Source organism: Anopheles maculipalpis, chromosome 3RL, assembly GCF_943734695.1.
Source record: "Anopheles maculipalpis chromosome 3RL, idAnoMacuDA_375_x, whole genome shotgun sequence".
Taxonomy (NCBI): domain Eukaryota; kingdom Metazoa; phylum Arthropoda; class Insecta; order Diptera; family Culicidae; genus Anopheles; species Anopheles maculipalpis.
Window position 1 is genome coordinate 84452941 of NC_064872.1, and position 21971 is coordinate 84474911.

Below are 21971 nucleotides of genomic sequence, written 5' to 3' on the forward strand. Positions count from 1 at the left end.
GAACGAGTTGTGAAAGAAGGAAAAACAAACAGATGAACCAAAACAACTTGAAAATAATTTAACAAAACAAAAAAATAAACTCTGCTAGCTGGTAGCAAACAAAACCGTAAGTTCTTATAAATATTAAATATTGAAATTGAAACAAAACAAACCCAACCATACATATTAAGATCGAACATAAACTAAAGGAGAGAAAATAGACAGCAAATTGTGTAACGCACGTAACGCACCTAGCGTTACGAAAGAAAAGCAAACTGAGCAGCAGCGCACACCATCCGTCTTTAGCACCCCCTCACACCAGCACACACACACACACACACACACACACACACACACATTCACACAGCCTTAGGTGCCGTGGCTTGGCGTGTGGATGGATCTTTTCCTTCTATTTACTTTCTCACTCTCTATAATCCCCCTTTTTCTGCAAACCCTTTTCCCGTTGTGCTCTGGATTTCAAGCCGCCATCGACCGTTCCAGGTCACTCACAATCGCAATAAGTGTCCACAGTAGCTTTATCCACGCATAATAACACAACATAGTAAGCAAACAACATTTGTGGGGAATTGAAGAGAAGCAATCGTGTCGTGGGGAAAATGTTTGTATAAAACTGTCGCCGTACTAATTGTTTCCAGAGAGTAAGAGAAGCATCATCGTGCGCGAGCAAAATGGAAACAAATAAAAAGATGCAAAAAATACACACTAAAATACAAATACTGATTTACAGAAGTGAAAACATAGCACAATTATGTAGTATAACATAAGGCAGATGGATGCAAATGACTTTAAAAACAAACAGAAACTTGAACAAAAACACTTCACAAAAGAAAGAAAACAATACAAAATTACAAAGAAAATAGCTAAACTACACAGTAGACGTAAAAGCAAATCAAATCGTACCATTCTCGGGCCATTTAGTTTGAGCATCAGAAGGTTAAATCCGATCAGAAAATCATATCTTCACAAGCATTGCACCCTCTTCTGCTTCGCTGTCTGAGAACAACAGCAAGTAAAACCGTATCGAATGTCCACACTATTATACCTATACAAATATCAGTTGCAGTGGTTCGCTGGTATAAACCGTGGCGAAAGCGCTCTTCCACAATGCTGGCACTACGCTGGCAATCATCATCATTGAAACCACAAAAACAAACACCTGTAAATAGTGTAAAAAGAAGTATTCAAACAAAACAACCAACTAAAATAAGCGAAGGGAAAAATGTATTAACCGAACGGGACAGTGAAATTGTTTTTCGGTGTTGCTTTTAAAACCGGGGACAAAAAGTTGGTTCGAGGTTCTTCGGTGAAGCTGTTTTGTTTGCGACACAATTTCATACTCCTCCGTTTACGATCGGTTTCCCATTTGTGTATGGTAACAAGAACCCCAAGAAGCATCAGACCCGTCGGAAAGGACACGTAAAGAGATCGAAAAAGGCTCAATGCTGCAGCAAAAAAAAAATGCAAATACATAGCTAGGGAATGATGGTGCGTGTAAGTTTTTATGAATCTTAAGAAGTCCGTAAGAAATGAGCAAACCAGCAAACAAAACCGATGCTTGTAATAGGAGAGGGATGGAAGAGAGGAGGAGCGAAAACGGATTGTAGGTGGTGGAGCAAGTGAAGCGAACTTGTGCGCGCAAAAAAATCAAACAAATCATATTTATTACGTATGAAAGAAGGATGTATGTTTGTATGTGTCGTATGAGGGACACCTTGTGTGAAGCTTGCGACTCCGTACACAGACAGGTGCACACATACACGCATTTGTGCAAATGGATGAAATATATATATATATATATATATATATATATATATATATATATATATATATATATAAATGGAGTATATTACTATTATTCATATGAGTAATACTAATAATAATGAATATAATAATAATAGTACTATTGATAATAATGAAAAAGAAAACAGTAATATTAATAATAATAATTATAATAAATAACAAATATTGATAATGGTAATGATAATAATGGAAAAGAAGTAACTAAATAATTTAAAGAGGAAAAATAATAAATAATGAAATTAACATTCCCCAAGGTTGTCTTGATTTCTTTTTATTGGTAAAACAGATGCAGCGATAGTAGTGGAAGGAACAAGAAGGATCGATTGAAATATCACAAAAAAATTTAAGAGTGTACCTTTTTTTTATTTCTTACATCATCGACTGCTCCAATCATTAGGCGGTAAGTATGTCCTTTCTAAATGCTAGAACCATTGGCCTGTGGTTATCCTTTGGCTATCAACAGCGTCTTGACATCTAGTTGAAGCCTCCAATAGTCCCCTATAGAAGTTCAAGACTCTACAGCCGTTATCCAACAATAGCAGGATCTGTAAAAAGGACTCTTTTAAAAGGAGGATCCTGTACCTCAACACCTTCCACTATCAAGGTAAGGTGAGCTACTACACCCTGAAGAGGTTTAGACCCACTGTTCTTTCGCGGATTTAATTTCGGATAAGTTTTGTTTGTCGCAGCTAATAGTTACCGGTTGATTCGCTTTTGAAAATGGAGAGAGCGCAAAAAGCCTTTTCGCCCCCTATTTATTGTCTTTTGAGGAACAGTTGGTTCCCTTGCCATCACCACAACAACAATCTTTTGTGTGCCGCAATCCGCTCCTCCGACAAGTCGACTGTCGGAGGATTTACAAAAAAGTAAAACAATGTTCCAACATCCTCCCCCACCTTGACGGATGTCAAAACCGTGATCCTATCAGCATGTGTTGTCCTCGTTGTCGGTGCGCAGCGGCAAGATGCAAATTTTCGTGATCGGACGCTTTATTATTCCCTTCGCGGTTTTCAGTGTTACCACGCGCACGATCTGATCCTCTCCGGGGTGAGTGTGTATGATGCGTGCTAGAGGCCAACGAGTAGTAGGTAAAGATTCGTCCATTAGTATCACCAACCTGCCGGTAAGTATGTTGTTGTTGTTGCTGCCCGGCCGTGTGTAACTTTTCTGCATCTCTTGTAGGTATTCGGTGGCCCAATGTTTCCAAAAACGTTGCACTAGCAGCTGCCACTTCTGAAGATCATCCAGGGTGCACGATTTCAGGTGAGTGTAGTCCGGCTCGGGAACAGCATGCATCGATGTGCCGATTAGAAAGTGTGCCGGTGTTAGTGCAGCTAGTTCGTCGGGATCATCGGATAGTGGTAACAATGGTCGGGAGTTCATTGCTGCCTCTATTTGTTGAAGCACGGTACAGTAGCCTTCGTAAGACAGCCTCGTGCCGCCTAGGTGCCGGTAGAGATGTCTTTTCGCGGTTTTGACTGCTGCTTCCCATAATCCACCGAAGTTTGGAGCTTTCGGTGGAGTGAAGTGCCACGTGATGCCCTTATTCGCACAATCAGCAACAATGATGTTCCGTTGTTGCTCGTCGTCGAACATCTGAAAAAGCTCCCTGAGCTCGCGTTCGGCTCCTTCAAAATTTTTACCGTTGTCCGAATGGATGTGGGACGGTAGGCCGCGGCGCGAAGTAAAACGTCGTAGTGCGGCTAAGAATCCTGCGGTTGTGAGGTCTCCCACGAGTTCAAGATGAACAGCCTTCGTGGTGAAACAAACAAATACGCACAGGTAGCTCTTAGTAGCTGCGGCCCTTCGATGCGCAGGCTTTAAGTAGAACGGTCCGGCGTAATCCACTCCAGTGATGGAGAAAGGCCGGCTCGGTGTAATGCGTGATGATGGGAGTTGACCAATGGGTTGCTGTGCCAATGCGGGATCTTGGCGAATACAGCGAAAGCAATTCCGCACGATGCTTTTCACCAGTCGACGTCCGTCTAGTGGCCAATACTGCTCTCTCATCTGGGATAGTAGAAGTCTTCCGCCAGCATGCATAAGTTGTTCGTGGTAATGTTCAGCCATGAGACGGGTAAACTTATGCTGTTTAGGAAGCACCACGGGATGTTTCGATTGGTACGGCAACTGCGAGAGCTTTAATCGTCCTCCCACTCGTATTACGCCCGTCTCGTCGATGAAGGGGCTTAACTTGCGTATCGATGACTGCTTCCATAAGGCTTCTCCCTTTGTCAAGTGCTTGATTTCGTGAGCGAAGGCATCCTGCTGTGCTAATCTGCAAAGCACAGTTTTAGCTGCTTCCAAGTGTTCTGGCGTGATGCTTAGTGGTGCTACGTTGTGGTGTAATGATGGTTGTGTGCGCGCCTTCAGTTGAGTATTACGCGTAAAACGTACGCAGTACCCAATTATACGCACCAATCTAGAATACGACGATGAAATATCGAACCATGGATGAGTCGATGTGGAAGCGATATTTGCACTCACCTGCCGGATTTCTAGATCCACTCCGTCGATGGAATCAGGCTTTGAGCTGGGCCATGACGATGAAGGAAAAGCTAGCCAATCCGCACCGGAGTGCCACTGTCGACTTTTGATGAAATTCGCTGCCGACATGCCGCGAGAGACCAAATCGGCCGGATTGCTGGAACCAGGAACGTGTCGCCATTGTCGCGGATGAGAAAAGCGCTGCACTTCAGCAACACGGTTCGCCACGAATGTTTTCCACGTATTGGGTGGAGATGCTATCCACTTCAGCGTTACAGTTGAATCTGACCAGAAGAAGGACTCGACGCTATCGATCTGCATCGCCTTCTGGACCCGGTGATGGAGATGGGCTCCCAAAACAGCTGCGTTGAGTTCGAGTCTCGGCAATGTGACTCGTTTAAGAGGTGCTACTCGGGACTTCGATGCTAGTAAGCTGATCCGTATTTCTCCTTCCTCGTTTTCACAACGCGCGTAGATACAGGCTCCGTAGGCTGCTTCGGAGGCATCGGTGAACGTGTGGAGCTCTACTTGTGAATTAGGTGAAAGAACATGACGATTAGTTTTATACGTAGCTAGAGATTGCCATTCATCACTAATCGTTGTCCATTTGTTGTAGATCTGTTCGGGAACGGGATCATCCCAGCCGGATTTTAGCAGCCATAATTCCTGCATTAGCAACTTTGCACGGACCAATACAGGTGCAATCAGCCCAAGCGGATCATACATCTTCGCGATGCCTGATAGTATGGATCGCTTCGTTGAGGATGTTGATTCAACACAAACGTTCGAATCAAAACACAGCTCATTAGATTCTGGTTGCCAGGAGATACCGAGTGTTTTCACCGTTTCATTGGGAATGAACTGCAACGATGACTGTGTGCCGATCTGATCAGCACTTAAACCGCTGAGAACACCTAGATGATTCGATGTCCACTTGCGCAATTCGAATCCACCTTTCGCAAGCAGATCCGATAGCTCCTGGCGAAGACGGACAGTATCTTCTACTGTACTGGCACCACCAATGAAATCATCTACATAAAAGTTCCGTTTCAGGGCAGCTTGTGCATGCGAATAGTGAGCACCTTCATCATCTGCGAGCTGAAGCAAGGTGCGCGTAGCTAGGAACGATGAAGGCGAAAGTCCATACGTAACGGTGTTGAGTTCGAAAATCTGCATCGGGGCTTGTGGTGAAAAACGGAAAAAGATTCGAACCAATCGACGATCATCAGGATGCAACAAGATTTGTCGATACATTTTCGCTATGTCACCCACAAGCGCAACCTTGTAAGTACGGAATCGTAAGATTATGTCCAACAGATCGTCTTGCACGATAGGACCGGTGCATAATATCTCGTTCAATGAATAACCAGAATTCATTTTTGCAGATCCATCGAACACTACTCTCAGTTTCGTTGTTGAGCTGGATGATTTAAAAACGGGATGATGTGGTAAATAGTAGGCCTGTTCCTCTTCCCTACCAACATTTATCGGCGACATGTGACCGAGATTCAAATACTCCTTCATGAATTGATGATAGTCCGCTTTTAGTTGTGGATCGCGTTCCAGCCTCCTTTCCAGCAATTCGAAGCGTCTCAATGCTGTTGCCTTGGACTGGCCGAACTTCACGTTAAAGTCAGGCTGTCGAGGTAAACGGACGATATACCGACCCGAATCGTCGCGTTGGGTGGTTTCTTTAAAAAGTGTTTCGCATAGTTGCTCTTCAGGTGAGTAGCAATCTCTAACCTGCAACTCTTCTACATTCCAGAATCGTTCGAGCGATTCCTCTAGAGTGCTCATGCAAACGATGGATGTTGCATTCGAGTTTTCCTCAGCAGGATTCAAAGACGATGCTGAGCCGCTCACGACCCATCCGAACACACTTTCGATGAGGACGGGAAGCCCTGACGAGATTTTATGTTGTGCCCCACTTTGAAAGAATTCGTGGTAATGCCGGGCACCGAGGATGAGATCTAACGGTGCCGACTTATGGAATTGGGGGTCAGCAAGCATAAAATTCGAGGGTATTTGCCAATCATTCGCGTTCACGTCATGTGCTGGCAGATTCCCTATCAAGTTGTCTACTATCAAAAAGTCGGCGCTCAACTCATACGGGCTCGTTCGTGATGAAATGTTGGCACGCACCGATTTTGTCACCGGGATGTTCGAATTTCCCGCTCCGATAAGTGCGATGTTAATCGCATCGCATTTAAGCGCTAATCTATGAGCAAGCCGGCGGCTCATAAGATCAGGCTGAGACGCACTATCTAAAAGTGCTCGCGCAGGATGAGCGACACCGTGCGCGTCAACTATCCGAACTACGGCAGTTTGGAGAAAAACGTGATCGTACGTTTGCTTGCTCGCGTGTGCTGCTACGTAGTGTGCTTGTGTATTCGCCATGTGATCGTTAGTGCTGTGTGGTGCATTTACGGGAGCATTTCGCGCAGCTGGCGTGGTGGGTGCAGTGGGAAATGTGCCGTGTGAAACTTGTGCGTGTAGTAGTGTGTGGTGCGCTAAATGGCAGTGTCGACACTTGTATTGCGAGGAGCAATCACGCACTCGGTGATTGTCCCGCAAGCAATTTAGGCAAATTCGTGTGTCTAAAGCTGTTCGGTATCGTTGTGCAGGATCCATAGCAAGGAATCGCTGGCATCGCGTAACGGCGTGAGGCATATTGCATACAGGGCAACTGTGAGGTTCTTTATCGGCGGTCGCAAAGCTCGTAGCGCGCAGTAAATTTGGACGTCGCGTGTGTGTGATAGGCTCCGCGAGTGACGTATCTGGTTTGTTTACTAACAATGTTTCGAGTACTCGCATTCGACGTTGTAAGAAAATTACAAGATTCTCGTAGCTTGGATTTTCGTCATTGGAAGCGTGCTCTTCCCAATCACGGAGCGTGATTGTTGGCAGCTTGGTGCACAATAAATGCTCCAAAATACTGCTCCAAGCGTCAGTATCTTCACCCAAGTGGCGAAGCGTATTTTTGTGGCGCTCAAATTCGTCAACCAGCTGATGAAGGGTCAACGCACCTTCGTGCCTGATCGGCTTCATGCTAAACATGGCCTGCAGGTGACGCTTTTTTAGCAAATATTCATTGGAATATCTTGCAGTGACCATTTTCCAAGCTTGGTCATAATTTGCCGCACTGATTGTAATCGCCTCGATAACTTGCGCCGCTTCACCCTTCAGCGCTGCACGCAAGTAGTGAAATTTTTGTATGGCGGGCAAATCTACGTTGTCGTGTATAAGACACTCGAAAGTGTCCCTAAAGGTCAACCATTGCATGTAGTCACCATTGAATTCCGGGAGTGTGATGGTGGGCAATTTTATTCCCTTCAGGGAGCTGTTGCCAGCCTTTTGCTGCGCGGCCTCATTACGCGAAATTTCCTTCATTTTCGCTTTCAATTCGCCTTCCACGTAGATTAAGCGTGGCTCGAAATCCCGCCTCAACGCGTCGTTATGCTCGGATTCTTCAACAGTGGTTGATGCATCTTCCAGCTGTTGTTGAATGTTCTCCAAATCGTTTGTCAACTGCTGGACTTTATTAAGTCGAATTTCCACGGCATTTGAGTCTCGCTCGGGATCAAATTCCCGTAAAAACTGTTCGTGTCGCACCAAAGTAGTGAGCAAAATCGTCCTTCGTGAAGCCAAAATTGTTTGAGTAGGCATTTTGTTAAACGGTGCGAAAGTTGCGTACTCGAGTGTAGTGTACAAAAATGCGAGCTAAATACCGAAATGCGCGCGCGTGGATTATGCTAAACTTATCGAAAAAATCGCGAGTATTCGGGTTGTAAATATCCTGGTCACGGCACCAATGTTCTTTCGCGGATTTAATTTCGGATAAGTTTTGTTTGTCGCAGCTAATAGTTACCGGTTGATTCGCTTTTGAAAATGGAGAGAGCGCAAAAAGCCTTTTCGCCCCCTATTTATTGTCTTTTGAGGAACAGTTGGTTCCCTTGCCATCACCACAACAACAATCTTTTGTGTGCCGCAATCCGCTCCTCCGACAAGTCGACTGTCGGAGGATTTACAAAAAAGTAAAACAATGTTCCAACACCCACTTTCTAAACTATATCCAGACCGACCGAAATGACTCAGATGCAGAACTTATGTACTTCACATTTGTATAATTAATTTCGAATGTATTGAAACGTTATGATCTACGTAACACGCAAGATCAACGCAGAAGAGTTGATTTAGAAAATCGACAGTGGACTCGGAGTCGGTCCTTGTGCGCAATGTAACTTACATTATTACTGGGAATTTCTATAAGATAATACCTATCTAACACTTCCTAATTTAAGCGTCCTGCCTTTAACGTACATTGAATTTATTACCATGCTCAGAAACTTACATTATTTCTGTCTGAATATCTTCCACCTCCAATTTCCAAGCTCCAATAAAACCAAAACACAATTGTCTTACTCAATGAGCTGCTTCAATTACCCTAAGCCTAATCTTTCGATTTCATTGACTAGCGAAACTGTCTCGCGAACAGATTCAATGCGGTCCTTGGCCTTTCCAGCTCATTGGAACGATAATTAGTTCCCGAGACGAGTTACAGTTACATTCAGCAGCTCAACTCTTTTCACTTTCGTACGACTGCCCCAACGGCAGCAGTTTAACCGCGAGCAAGCTAATCCTTAAATTTCTCCTACCAATCTCAATGTTTATGATCTCAAGGTCCAACAATGCGTCCCGGTCGCGTTCACTGTCATCACCGGCGGCACGAAACCATGCTTTTATCACTTGTGACTTGTGAATTAGCTCACGAACTTTCCTTTAGCTTAACACCCCAGCCTCGGGGAGGGGAGGACGTCGGGCGTGGTCCGACACTAGGTGGTAGAAAATCTTAATTAAACGAACAACTTTTTCATTTAAAAGTTTAACTTTATGGATGCTAAGGCGACAGTATGAGATGCGGCATGTTGCGATGAGGTTTGCTTTACTCTCGGGTGAAAGCTTGTCGGCTGTGCGTGCTTAAGGTGAGTGTGGAAATGTTTAAAAAAAATTCGCCTATTTTATAGAAGCTAAATACAAAAAAAAGTCTTCCACACAACATTGTTTCGTTTGTTCGGCAGCAATTGCACAGTGCACTGATTGAGGTTTGCTTTTTTTCTGATTTATAATTACAGTTATTACCACTCACGGGCCCCCCATCCCATCCCAATGGGGGTGGCTTGTTAATATTTAATTTGCATGAAATTTAAACATTGTGTGCTTGTTTTGTTCTACGTTTTTGTTTTTTTACAGTGTGCTGCTTTTCACTATGAACGTTCACCCTCCATCCCAACCTGGGTTTCGATGGGATTACTTTTCAATCATCTTCGCAGCCTATCGTCCTACAGTGTGCTTGATGAGTATTGTTTAATTACAGAAATAAATTTCTGCTCGGTATTGAAAATTAATAAATTCCAACTGAACAGCCAGCCAACGTGTTACAGCACAATGTCATGGATTTTTTGCTATGAAATTTTAATACAACTCTGTAACCGAACATTTCCGCGGGACAGTGATTAAATACTTGAAAGAATATTGTGTAAAATGGCATTTAATTTGCACAGTCTATGCCCTGAGAAATTATTGGTTATTATGAAATCATTTTCGAAGAATAGATTTATTTTTGGACTAAACAAAATACTCGGAACTGTTTCATAAATCTCACCTACCGCATATTCTATGTTGTTGATAGGCACTAATGCACTTTTTCAACCGACAAGCAACAAGCACGTGCTTTACAAAACTACAATACATTGTCCGGTCCAGAAAAGGATCCAGAAACAAACTCGATTTCCTTTTCGTACCGTATGATTGTGTCTGTTTGTCCCTGACCAAGTCATTGACCAGCACCACAGGAACGTACCATTAATTTCATATTGACAGATGAAAGTCGAATTTCACACTTTCCCTCTCACCCCTCTCATCCCGACTTCCGCCAGACGGACGCCAGACGCCCCAGACATTGGCCAGAATCCTTCCCATCCACAACGCCCTACCACAACGGCCATGTTATCCACCACCAACTCCTCCAGCAGGAAACTCGATTCGGTTGATAATTCAATTTGAAAATCACTGAAATACTATCATCATAATAATTGCATTTTGCTGCACATGTTGAGTTTCTGATTCTGATTTAGATTTTAAATTGAATTCGTAATTGCATTGAGGCTGGAGGGAAAAGGGTACCTTTCGAGCCATTCGACACTCTCCCTTGACAGTGGTTGCGTGTGAATGTGTGCATGTTCCTTGTACTGTCCATCGTGTGATGCAAATTGTGACACTTCACACACTGTCGATGGCTCTCGACAAGTTGATGATGTTCGTCGCGTCGTTGCATCTTCGGTGCGTAAAAGGGGGTGGACAGTCTGGACTCCAGGGACGTACAGGAGCGAGCGTTGGCAGCACAAGCATAACGTGCATGATACACGAACAGAAACTTGTCAGCCGGAAGCCTAAATGCATCACGATTGTCGCACAGCGATGACACTCTTGCTTGGACGAGATTGGTAGAGCTGATTTGTAGACATGGGTCTGAAATGTATTTTTTTTCCAATCCAACAACACGTATAAGGATTCTTCGTTTATCGTTGATACATTTTATGATGATGTGTGAAAGATTTATTTATTGCTTTGGTTTTTAAAGTGAAAAACGTTGAACACTTGCCTCATAAAAATATTCAAAAACGCTCTATTCTGGTGTTTGACACTACTGACGTCATCGAGGTTGCATACCTTTAGGCGCTTTCTAATCAACTTCTGCTGTGACTGGCTGTTGGAACAGCTATACTGTTTAAATAAAAGCTTTTTAACAAACCGTTTTTATTCCGTTTTTAACCGTTTTATGTTAATAAAAAAATCAAAATTTTTTGTCTTTGCTCTGACGTTAAAATGAACGTAGGTTAAGCTCATGAAAACTCACCTTAAATAAGATATTTATAAAGGAAAATGGAAAAGAAAAGTAATCTCTCATGCTTTTACGAATATTTCTTAGAAAATGTCTTACCAATTTCAGAATGATGATTTTACTTTTTAATACAAACACTTTTGGAATAGAGTATTCAGAAATTTTCTTACAACAGAAATAATTTTCATTATTAAGGAGCATTCTGAAGTAAGTTTTCTAACATTAAACATGAAAAGAACTAGCTGGAAAAATCCATCTATTTTAACCACTGAATCGCTAAACGCTGAACTTAAGCTGTTGCAGGAAACATAATATCTATCTTTTAACGAGCATAATTTCGCAACACTGCCTTTCCATTGTGTAACAAACTTTCCAATGGGACAATGGCAGAACAAAGCAAAGCTAAATCTGAAGCAAAAATGGTAGACAGAAACAGCCAAAATAACAACAACAACAACAACAAAAACACCCACACGACCTACCCAAATTCCATTGCGCATCAGCTAAAATATGTCTTTAACGAAGCAAAAGATAAAACGCAACGACAATGTGAGAAATAAAGCCATGTCCAACCTTCATCCACAAAAGCGAACACTCTCAGTTTTGCAAACACTCCGGTACCACCGTCAGGTGCTCGTTGTCGGTTAAGTCGATATGGAAGCGACTGCTAAATGATGTCCTCAAATTTACAGCTAATGGTGGCACAGGTTGAACTTTTGGTCGTTCGGGGAAGAAAAAAAAACGTTTCCCTTCCCACCACACTGACCAGCCTTGGCTGTGTGTTTATAGTGTAGCGTTAAAGGTTTGGCACCACCAGCAAGCGTTTGGAGTTTCGTTTGCCGTTTAATGATTCGCTTTTTTTCCTCCCGGTTTTTTGCTTCTTCTTCTTTTGTCCATGTTATATTTTCTGAAACAAAACGGCTTACATTGCTAGTTGGTTTCTTCCTTTGTCTTTGTCAGCGCCCATTAATGCGATTTGCGCCAGCGTACAACGTTTGCCGGTAAAACCATAAAGATAAAGCTATCCGGACGCTATCTGGCTGGCCAGATTGCACATTATGATGCTGCTGCTGCTGCTGCGTGTTGTCGTGCCCGTTAAAGGAATTTTATGCTTCGCAGATGAAAGTGCAAATTAACGGCACTTTGGGACAAAATAGCTGGCGTCTATTAGCCCTGGAAATGGGTGGCGATGTCGTGGCAGTTATCCAGCTGCAGTGGACATTTTATCGTTAAACAATAGTGGATTTTTTTTTCAGTTTAAATGTAGCAAATCAATTTATTCATTAATTTATTCGAGCTTCTAATAACAATTTTACATTATGTCTGATGGAGACGCATGGTGTCTCATGCATGGAGACGCAATTTAAACCCAAAATATTTATTTTATTGATACTTTTTCTACTGTTAGGTAAACTCACTGCAACATATTTCAACAATATTTTTTTCTTAAAAGGTGAGTTAGTTTTACAAACACGTAAACAAACTCCTTTATCGTCTAAAATTACATTTTCTTCGAATAAGTGCACTCACATCGAATTATCTTCCCCAATCTAATTACCCGCAAATCCATCCACATGCTTTTTGCGCTGCCATCGAGTAGGAGTAAATGGGCCGAATCTTGGTTCCCGATTTTCCTTCATTTCATTATCTCCTCCCGAATGGCCATAGCTCACTGTATCACGCTGGCCGTCCCGGATGGTAGCTCAAAAAGGCTCATCGTCTGTTTCTGTCTCTCTTGTTGCCTGCTTTTCTGTGCTTAGCGACTGTTTTATCAGTGAGGGACACAATTAAAGCGAGCAGCAAGTATACGCCAACGAACCAGCGTGGCAACAAAAACACCCATCGACGTTCGAAGTAAAAGCACACAGTGGGAAAAAATAAAAATGAAATCTAAAGTTTTCCACTTTCCCGCCACTCGACAAGTTAATCAAAACTTTTTCAATTGCACTAAACGCTATCATGTCCGGCTTGAGCCGTACGAAACTGTAAACAACGCGCCTCCCTATTGGCAGTCTGTTGGAAGCGGGACAGTGCTGTGTGCATATAATGCCAACACCGGACTATAATATAATTCAAACACAAGGCTAGGAGAAAACAAAACACCAACAAACAAAAAATCCTTCCAACGACTTGAGAAAAAGAGGATCCAAATGTGTAAGGGAAATGGACAAGTGGAAAGCAAGCTAGGAAGAAAACGTTGCCCGATAAAAACAACACACAGCTCTCTTCTGAAGTCTGTAACAGAGAACGAAACGTAGAAGCGATGCGAAAATGGCTCAGGATGACGGGACGAAAATGATCACCTGTCTGACCCTGGGCGGTGGCCATCGTTCCTTGCTCTTCATCAACCAACAACCAACTTCTAAGTGACACGTGTGAATCGTCCATTCCACTCGCTAACATTAGCCGAGGGAATTGGTCGAGCAACACTGCAGCCGACCCGGTCCCGACATTGGTGGACGGCAAAAAAAACAGGTGAACAGTGAAGAAGAAGGTGAAGTGAAGAGAATTGGTGAGAGGTGGTTTTATTTTCTTAGACGTTATTCTAGTTTAAGGACGTGTGTGTCCTGCTGTGTCTAACGTCCCCGAAGGTTATCGGTGGCGAGACAACGGTAAGGAATTCAACCCACACGCACAACACACACACACACACACCGACAACGAATATATCAAATGTGAGCACCATGGACCCATGGTACACGTCCGTGGAGAATACAACAACAGCGGCAGGTCGGCAAGTTGAGACCGCACCTGAAAGTGCCCGAAATAAGATAGAAAACAGGAAGAAAATCCGTCCAACAATGATGAAAATTTATTTCCTGCTCGCTTGGTTCATATTCGTGCGATGAACTTGTGTGTGCCATGTGAACAGTGCTGTGCACACGAATAGCCTAAATTGGTAATTGATTTACTAGATTTAGTTGAATAATATTCATCGTTCACAGAAAGAATTAAAGATAGAAAAGGGGTGTTAATAATAGTTTCTATTAATGTGACAGACTCATATTATTCCTACGATTCTTCTTGTGCGTGTCCTGCTCAGGATTGTGTGTCTATCCTTTTCCAGGAAATACGATCAAGCGATGCATTCCTCCATCCGAAGCTGCTGTAGATCAGCGTAATGTTCGACTCTACCTGATCCAGCCAACGAACTTGGCCGTTGAAGAACAAATTTATGGTGGGTCTGCCGGCTTTGATTATCATCAGGATATCAGCGCCAAACAGTTCGGACGCAACAGGACGAATTACCGGTAAGCAGGTATTTTGTCTTCGTCACAATGATCCCTCATCCAATCCTATTGGCTTCGTGTTTAAGTAGGGTGTTCCCCTCGTACCCCCGTACCCCGTACCCACGAAGCCAGGGAATTGGAGACAAATCCGTCCTCTTGACTCTGGCACTAATGATATTCGAACGATTCAGACAAGATGTTCGAAGCCCTCACCTTCCAATGCATCCCGTCCATGCATCGCCCTCAACAGCTGTACCCGTATTGCTGCATAATATTCCATAGCTCAGTCCGATATATGGTATTGTTGGACCATCAAGATCTACAGCTTTCGGAATTTCTGGAGTCCTTATCATTTTGTTCTTCAAATTTGTTCAAAAACTATCCCAGAATTTCATTCAAGTGTTTTTATAACAAAAATTACAAAAAAGAAACTCAATGTATTTTCGTTTAAAACTCTTATTTTTCAGCAACCATTTCGTACAACATTGTCCTACAAAACACCACCAACGCACGATACAAACAACAAAATGTTGTTCTATAGTTGTGATACCATGATCAGCACACCGTTTTTTCCCCCTTCTTGCTCTTTTCTCATGTTGTTTTCCTCTTCCCGTACCAATGCATCCCTCCACCGACCATGAGGTCGAGATTCTTGTTCGGTTTAATCGAACATGGTCGCCCCATGCTCAAGGGCAAGGGCACAACGAAAAGGCAAAACATACGACCGGCGTACCTACAAGCGACCATGCGTCTCCATGCGCTTCTCTTCGGTCGAAGAACTCCTTCGGCCCGTTCGAGCGCACAATGGTGGGTGGTGTATAACGTCTTGACAGAACGAAGCAAAAAAACAGCGCTAAGATGATATCGATGTGAGGTGGAAGTGGGACGTAAAGAATGCCCCGGAACAGGGCAAGTGAAATGGAAAGTTTTTTTTTTTTTTTGTATTTACACGACCGTTCGTTCGTCCTTAAAACAAACCCGAAACCCATCGTTTTCCGTTTCGGTTTGCAGCTGGTTTTGCGCAGCATGTATTTCACAGTCGTTAGAGATGGCTGCATTCTATCTAATCCTTGTCTGGCACTGCAAGTTTCGTGTGTTTGTGTGGACGAGATTGGGAGCAAACAAGCCGGAAAAAGCGAGCCGGAAGAAGACCATCCAGCGCGCACGTAGGAGTAGAAGGTAAGAATTGTTATTTTAACTCCGTTGCTCAGACTGCCTTTGTCGACCATTTGCCACACGGTGGACGGTGCTGGTGCGTCCTGGGCGCTAGATCTTCCGGTTCAATGCTTCGCTCGTTGCTTAAAAGGCATGGAAAATAGCATTTTAGATGAAGATCGCTTCCTAACCATTGCTTCTAATGCATAAACCACAGCTTCGCGTCCTTCTACAATGGCTCCTTCGCTTCTTTGTCCTGCTTATTGCTTGTCTTGGGGCAGGATTTACGGGCAGCCATTTTTTTTTCAACTCCCATGTGCTCTCGTCTGTCTCTTCTTCCCACAAAAAACGCGAATCCCTCGACCTTATGCTTTTCGGTGCACTCGTTTGCTATTTTGCTTGCGTTCCGGCAGTAGATTGATAATGTTTTCGTGGACGAAAAGTTTCACAATTATTTACACCGTGTAGCAGCAGCCGCAGCTGATGCGCTGTTCGACTAAGAGTGTTGCTAGAAGATGTTTTGCCTTGATGCTGATACTTTTGGACTAGCCTTTTGTTTGTTTTGGTAAGCAGAAAAGCGTTAATGGCTTCCGGGGGGGCAAACATGACAAAAAAGGAATATAATTTATGTACATAAGATAAAAGTGTTTTAAAAGCAAATATTCTAGCTTTACAGTGAAAGCAAATGAGTAGCGATGTAATGGGTGTTTGCACCTTTTTGTGTTTTTATTTTCTTTCAAATTGAAGTGTCTTCTTAATGTTGGCTTAACAACCTCTAAGGTCACGCCGGCCATCGAAATGGCTTACTAGACTTGCCGATACCACCTAGTTGAATAGTCACTCCTCACAACGGGAGACGGTCCTAATGGTATTAGAACCCCAGTTCTGCCGTTTGACGGCAGTACGGCGCCGCTCTCACCTACACCACCGGTCCGCCCCAAACTTCCAAAGTATTTTAAGTATTACAAAGAAATATAAATTTTCTTGAATTTCATAACTGCTTTCTTCTAGCATTAACGATCAGATTAGAAGATCATTATTTAGAATTATTACTCTTATTCATATTATCATGCCAACAATTATTAGCTAGGATAGATTGGTTTGGACGAAATTTCGTGCCAGTTCTACTACAGTTCTTTATTATATTTTGTATTTCTATTAAATATATAATTACTACTCAAAATGATATTACACTTAGCAATAATCCAAATAATATTTTGAGCATCTGTACAATCCCAAAAACCTTAACCACTACCCAGGCAGATAGTTAACTGTCCCGCGTCTAATGCAACATTCCCCAAGCGTACATGAAAGCGTTTGCAAATGAAAAGTTATACCATACCGACCTGGCTATCCCGCCGTCTAGTGTAGCAAACGATCATAAATTATGCAAATTTCGCTACTTTGTGAAAGTGGCAGGAAATCCTGTTCCTTCTTTATTTTTTTTCCTTCAAGACACCTGCCAAGGAAAACGTCCTGATCCCCGGTCGGTCGGAAAGGTGTGGGTTATTAATTTTTGCGCTACTAAGCACAACCAAATTAACGTTTAGCCGATCCCTTATTTTTGCTTCTTTTCGGGGCAAAAAATTACCTTCAGTCGAAACCATCGAGGTGCGTTTTGCAATAGCAATCTGTTGTAGATTTTTTAGCTCACCTTTTGCACTCGCGTCTGACCAATAGATGTAAGCACACTGATAATATCGACTCGAAACAAATAGAGGAAAATAAATTCAACCTAACCTAACCTCTAAACTGGAACGAAACAGAAGATTGTAATCGCTAAATTTTCCTCGCTTTTTTGTGTTTGTGTTTTGGTCTCCTTGCATTCCAAAGCAACCACGAAGCATACCACACACCGCAAAAACCAAGATCGAGTCGGGTACGAGTGTCAAAGTAACACGGAGCGAACCATCGTCATTTCACGGTCATTTGCGTAATGTCTTAACCGCGTCAGGTTGATAGACGGCGGGTTTTTTGGCACGCCACACTGCGTAGGTGTTGCCCGGCATGACCTTGGGAGAGCTTGGGACCGTTTGGGACCCGGGGGGAAAGGTTTCGTGGACTGGAACCAAAATAAATGACACCGAGTGCAGTGGCGATGGCGAACCCTTCGCCTTACATGATGGATTGCTACAAACCGGTGGTTGCTTCCGAGTCCCGATCGGTTTCGACGCGTGCCAGACGGTCTGGCGGGGAGTCGTGCCCGTTGCTAGCCGCAATTAGGTTTGGGAATCCGTCTTCATTAGGATTCGGGTTCGTCGTCACGCAGGTAATCGAATGTCGTCTCCATTAGCTGACATTAGCAAGAGCAAATGGGTGGAAATATGTTATGGGTTCTTTAAATGAGCTTGGCATGTTCTTTTTTACCCATAATTACGATATTTTAACGTGCTGTTGAACTCTTTGATTCGTTAACAAAAAAACCGAAACAAGCAAATCGTTACTGGAAGCGTTACGAAGCGTTACTTTCGTATGGTTTCGATATTCCTTTTGCAGATTTGGTCCTATTTGTGATCGGGTCTTGCTAGAATTGTAGTTTTGTTGTGCTGTTTCTAGACTTATTTCTTCAATATTGTTTTATTAAAGTACCTCGAGAGTCAGATTTCTTGTTTAGCTAAAACTAATGTTTGAGAACGATTTAAGGAAAATGTGTGTTAATAAGTCTGTGACAGAGTTACAAAGAAACGGTCAATAAAATCAAGATAATCGAATACCTAACAAGGCAAATCATGTAAGTAAAATGAAGGTTCATAAAGGCCCTGCTACGATCGATTGATTTATTTTTAAATGATCACCTTTCTTCTGTCTGCTAAATAAATACCTCATCGTCTCGTGTCTCCTGAATGCTTCACCTTGCATCGTGCTTTCGCAGACGCAGACGAACAGTTTGAGGTTATTATCTGTTCGACTGTATAACCTTTTCCTCGGGCAATACATATACGTACGTACGGCAACAGCTAGACACAGAGAGCGAGCGAGAGAAGAAGAGAGCGTAGAAAGTGAAGGATGCATAAAAGCACACACATAGGACACCCATATCTTGCTGCCAAAATCGCCGGCTAACCACCGGCAATAGCTACACGATACCTTCCACGGTTACGATCGGTGGTGTGCCTTCGCTTTTATGTACACATCAGCGTTCCCATTTTCCTGGTGTGCGTCTGCTCGGAATTGTTCGTAAAATGTCTCAAGGTCACCGGGTTGCCCCGTCGACGTACGCATACGGGAAAATCTTCCCCCGTACCACACACAGGCACACAGACACTCACTGGCATCGTTTCCTTTGCCCGGTACATAAGGTACTGCAGGGACCGGTGTTGGTAGGAACCGTCTTCGAAGCTTTGAAGCCTCGAGCATCCTTAAAATCTTCTTCCGTTCTTTCTGCGCTCATTAGTCGCTTATCTGAAGCTTACCAATGCTCGGAGTGCACGTCGAACCGTTTGCTACGTCCTTTTTCGAGAGCATTTCAAGTTCAAACCCGGGTACCGGTAAGCCTTTTACAATCGTAATCGAAACGCTTTTTACTCAACTCACTGCACACGATGAGGGGTTTTTATCGTTTTTTGGGCTTCAAACGTTTTAGGTGGAGTCTTTTTTTTCACAACAAGTACATTAAGTAGACTCTGCACTAATAGCAAAATTGATTTCACTACTTCAAATGCATAATTTTTTCCCTTAATTTGATCACCAAATACTTGCTCCTTTCACCTTTCATCTCTGACAGCCATCAACTTATGACGCAAAAGGCGTGATAATTGTAAGTACCGGGGTGAGCCCTCTTCTCAAAAACACATCAACCAGCTCCATCCCCCGGAAAATGGGCAAAAAGGATTGAACACTACCACGTTTTTGAGTGGTCCGTAAAACTTTCGCTCAGCAAACGAACAAATAAAATAAGCTAGACGGACGTGACAGGTTCAGAAATATTTCGGGTTGCCCAGGAACAGCGGCAGACGATGCGCACACCGGTAAGTGGACTTTCCGGCAACGGCAGACATTACTGGGACCGGAAGGGCATGGAAAACCGGGTGAGCGTTATGAAAAATGGTTAGGACGACCTTGAAAGTGAAGTGGAAATGTTCAAATCTCAGGTAGCAGTGACGTCCTTCGCTGGGAAGGGGTAGGAAAAAAGGGAAAGAAAAGTCATCGTCTCGTCGCTGTTCCGAACTGTCGGTGGAAGGGTAATGTCGAGGGGGTTTTTTTTTTTGCCTAGAGAAGCTGTACAGACGGAAATGACAGCCAAGTGGACGCCAAGTGGAAGAAAATAGAAGTTGTTCGGTCGGTAATGCTTAAAAGAGCAAAGCACAAAGCCGTACCGTTCGCTAATGGTTGTGATGTTTAGCATCGACATTAGCGTATCTAATGAAGTTGTCTTTCAATCCACAGGAGAAATGAGCTAGGAGAGAGAGTTGAAGATGCATAAATGTATACTTTTTCCATTATAATCGTCTGAGAATATGCAATAACAGTATCTTGTTTCAGCTTTCCATTCTTATCACAACGTTATTGTTCAAAAATTATGATTGAAGTAAATTTTAAAACCTATGGATTAAACGAATGAAAGGAGAGACGAATCTAGATAAAATGCCCATCGGATAGCCTTGTTATAATCACAAATTAAACTCAACTCATTCATTCACACATGCGCGCATTCTACCTTGGCAACTAAGTTGCTTTGTTATTATCATTATGGCATCAACTATCAAGCATTTTCTTTCTTATATTTCTACAAGAAAAAGGCATTCATGAGAGAGTACAAACTGTAATAAAAGTGATCGTGGAGAACATTATGATCGTACAAATTGGTATAATAACACCGATACAATTATGGTTATTGTGGCTCGTCTTCAGCATCGAGGATTCCTTCCAGATTAAGAGTTAATTCCATCGACCGATAGCATAAAGAACGAATCAGCTCTGAAGCTTCTGAAGACTCACAACTTCATGCAGTAATCAACGGTGATCATGCTGGCTTATACGACGGTCACGTAAATCAGGTTCTCAGGTTACAATATCACAATAATCAAAGACATTTTATGTTTCTAAAATAAGTTTTACTACTTCACTGGACGATGACGCTCTGTTCTATTGACCTCTTATTCATACAAAAAATTTACAAATATTTTTCCAAACCAAATAAAGAAAAATTAAATAAATCCGCAATCTAATTTTGTACAGAAAATAGAAAGTCATTTGATTTTATCACTTTCCCTTGGTTTTGAAGCCATAAAACACAAACGCAACCTCTGTCTTGAATGTGCTGATTACAGTCGTCTTAAGCATGTAGCAGAAAACCAAAGACCTTCATAAAATGTCTTGTGCAACCAAAAAAAAATCCAATAGTTGCATGCATTGTTCCACCCAACATGAAATTATTGCCTTTGCCTCACCGGAAGAAAGCTTCCCTTCCCCGAACCAAGCCGCTTCGTGTCTCATGTTGGTGAGAACATATTTTATAATCTACCGTCTTTGTAATAAAACACACCGGCCACATCTGTGGCATTGATGTGAAAATCGACCGTAAAGTTGATATTTACTGACGTACGAACGTTAAAACTGAGACTCATTGCGTACGGGGTGGTTTTTTTTTTTTTTGTTGAGAACAGAGAGAAAATTACGATTTTAATTATCGAAAACGTTTCTCCACTTCGTACTGAGCCTTGAGGATGTGTTTGTGTGTGAAAAACTGGGGAACGAATTTTATGGAGATGTTTTATAATGCTGGTGAAGCAAATTTATTCGGAAAAAGTTTAAGCTTAATTGCTGAGCAAGGAACCCTAACGGAGCATGAAACTCCATTCCATTAATGCGATGACGTTATAAAGTGTGACTGTTGGAAATGGTGGCTCATTAAAATTTTATTAAATATTGTTTATTGTTAACAGAATATTTAGAAAACCATTTAAACTGTTCAGTTCATTTCAACTGTTCGAACAAAAATACATTATCTCATAATACTTCATCCGTCGTAAAGGCATTTTTTTTAAAACAACGCTGCAGTCAACACCTGGACTAATTTTGTTATTTTCTTCCTTCACTTCTTTTACAAAACTAAATCCTAAACATCAAAAACATCCTAAACCCAACGCCGGAACGACAATCGCCACTGCCGGACGACGTACCAAGCCGATCTCCACTCGATTGCCGAAGCTCATCAAAACCAGTTAATTGTATTTCGTCTGATGTCTGGGAGCCAATCAATCGAAAACTTTATCCTTCTACCAGCGTTGGTGCCAGCAACCTAGCGCAACGATCGTCCAGATGCAGCGAAAGTACGATTTTCTACTCCAGGTTTTGCTCGCCCGCTTGATCCACTGCTCAGTGGCGTTCCTGTGACGCGACACAGCAGCGACAAAGTTAGCCTCCGGGAGAATGTCTTTCCGTAAATGTCACACCTT

At 42.7% G+C, this 21971-nt stretch overlaps 2 protein-coding genes across 2 annotated transcripts in view; one reads left to right on the forward strand and one right to left on the reverse strand.

The window, feature by feature from the left end:
- LOC126561965 (juvenile hormone esterase-like) overlaps positions 1 to 21971 on the forward strand; it is a 188213-nt gene that overhangs the window by 114682 nt on the left and 51560 nt on the right. The gene's annotated exons all lie outside the window — the stretch shown is intronic.
- Positions 2725 to 5463, reverse strand: LOC126561091 (uncharacterized). Its single transcript, XM_050217037.1, has one exon. It carries the CDS (start codon positions 5461 to 5463, stop codon positions 2725 to 2727), a length of 2739 nt encoding a protein of 912 aa, XP_050072994.1.

Bases quoted from the DNA above. Each gene is read 5' to 3' on its own strand.
- LOC126561091 (XM_050217037.1), bottom strand. From the start codon at position 5,463: ATGCAGATTTTCGAACTCAACACCGTTACGTATGGACTTTCGCCTTCA.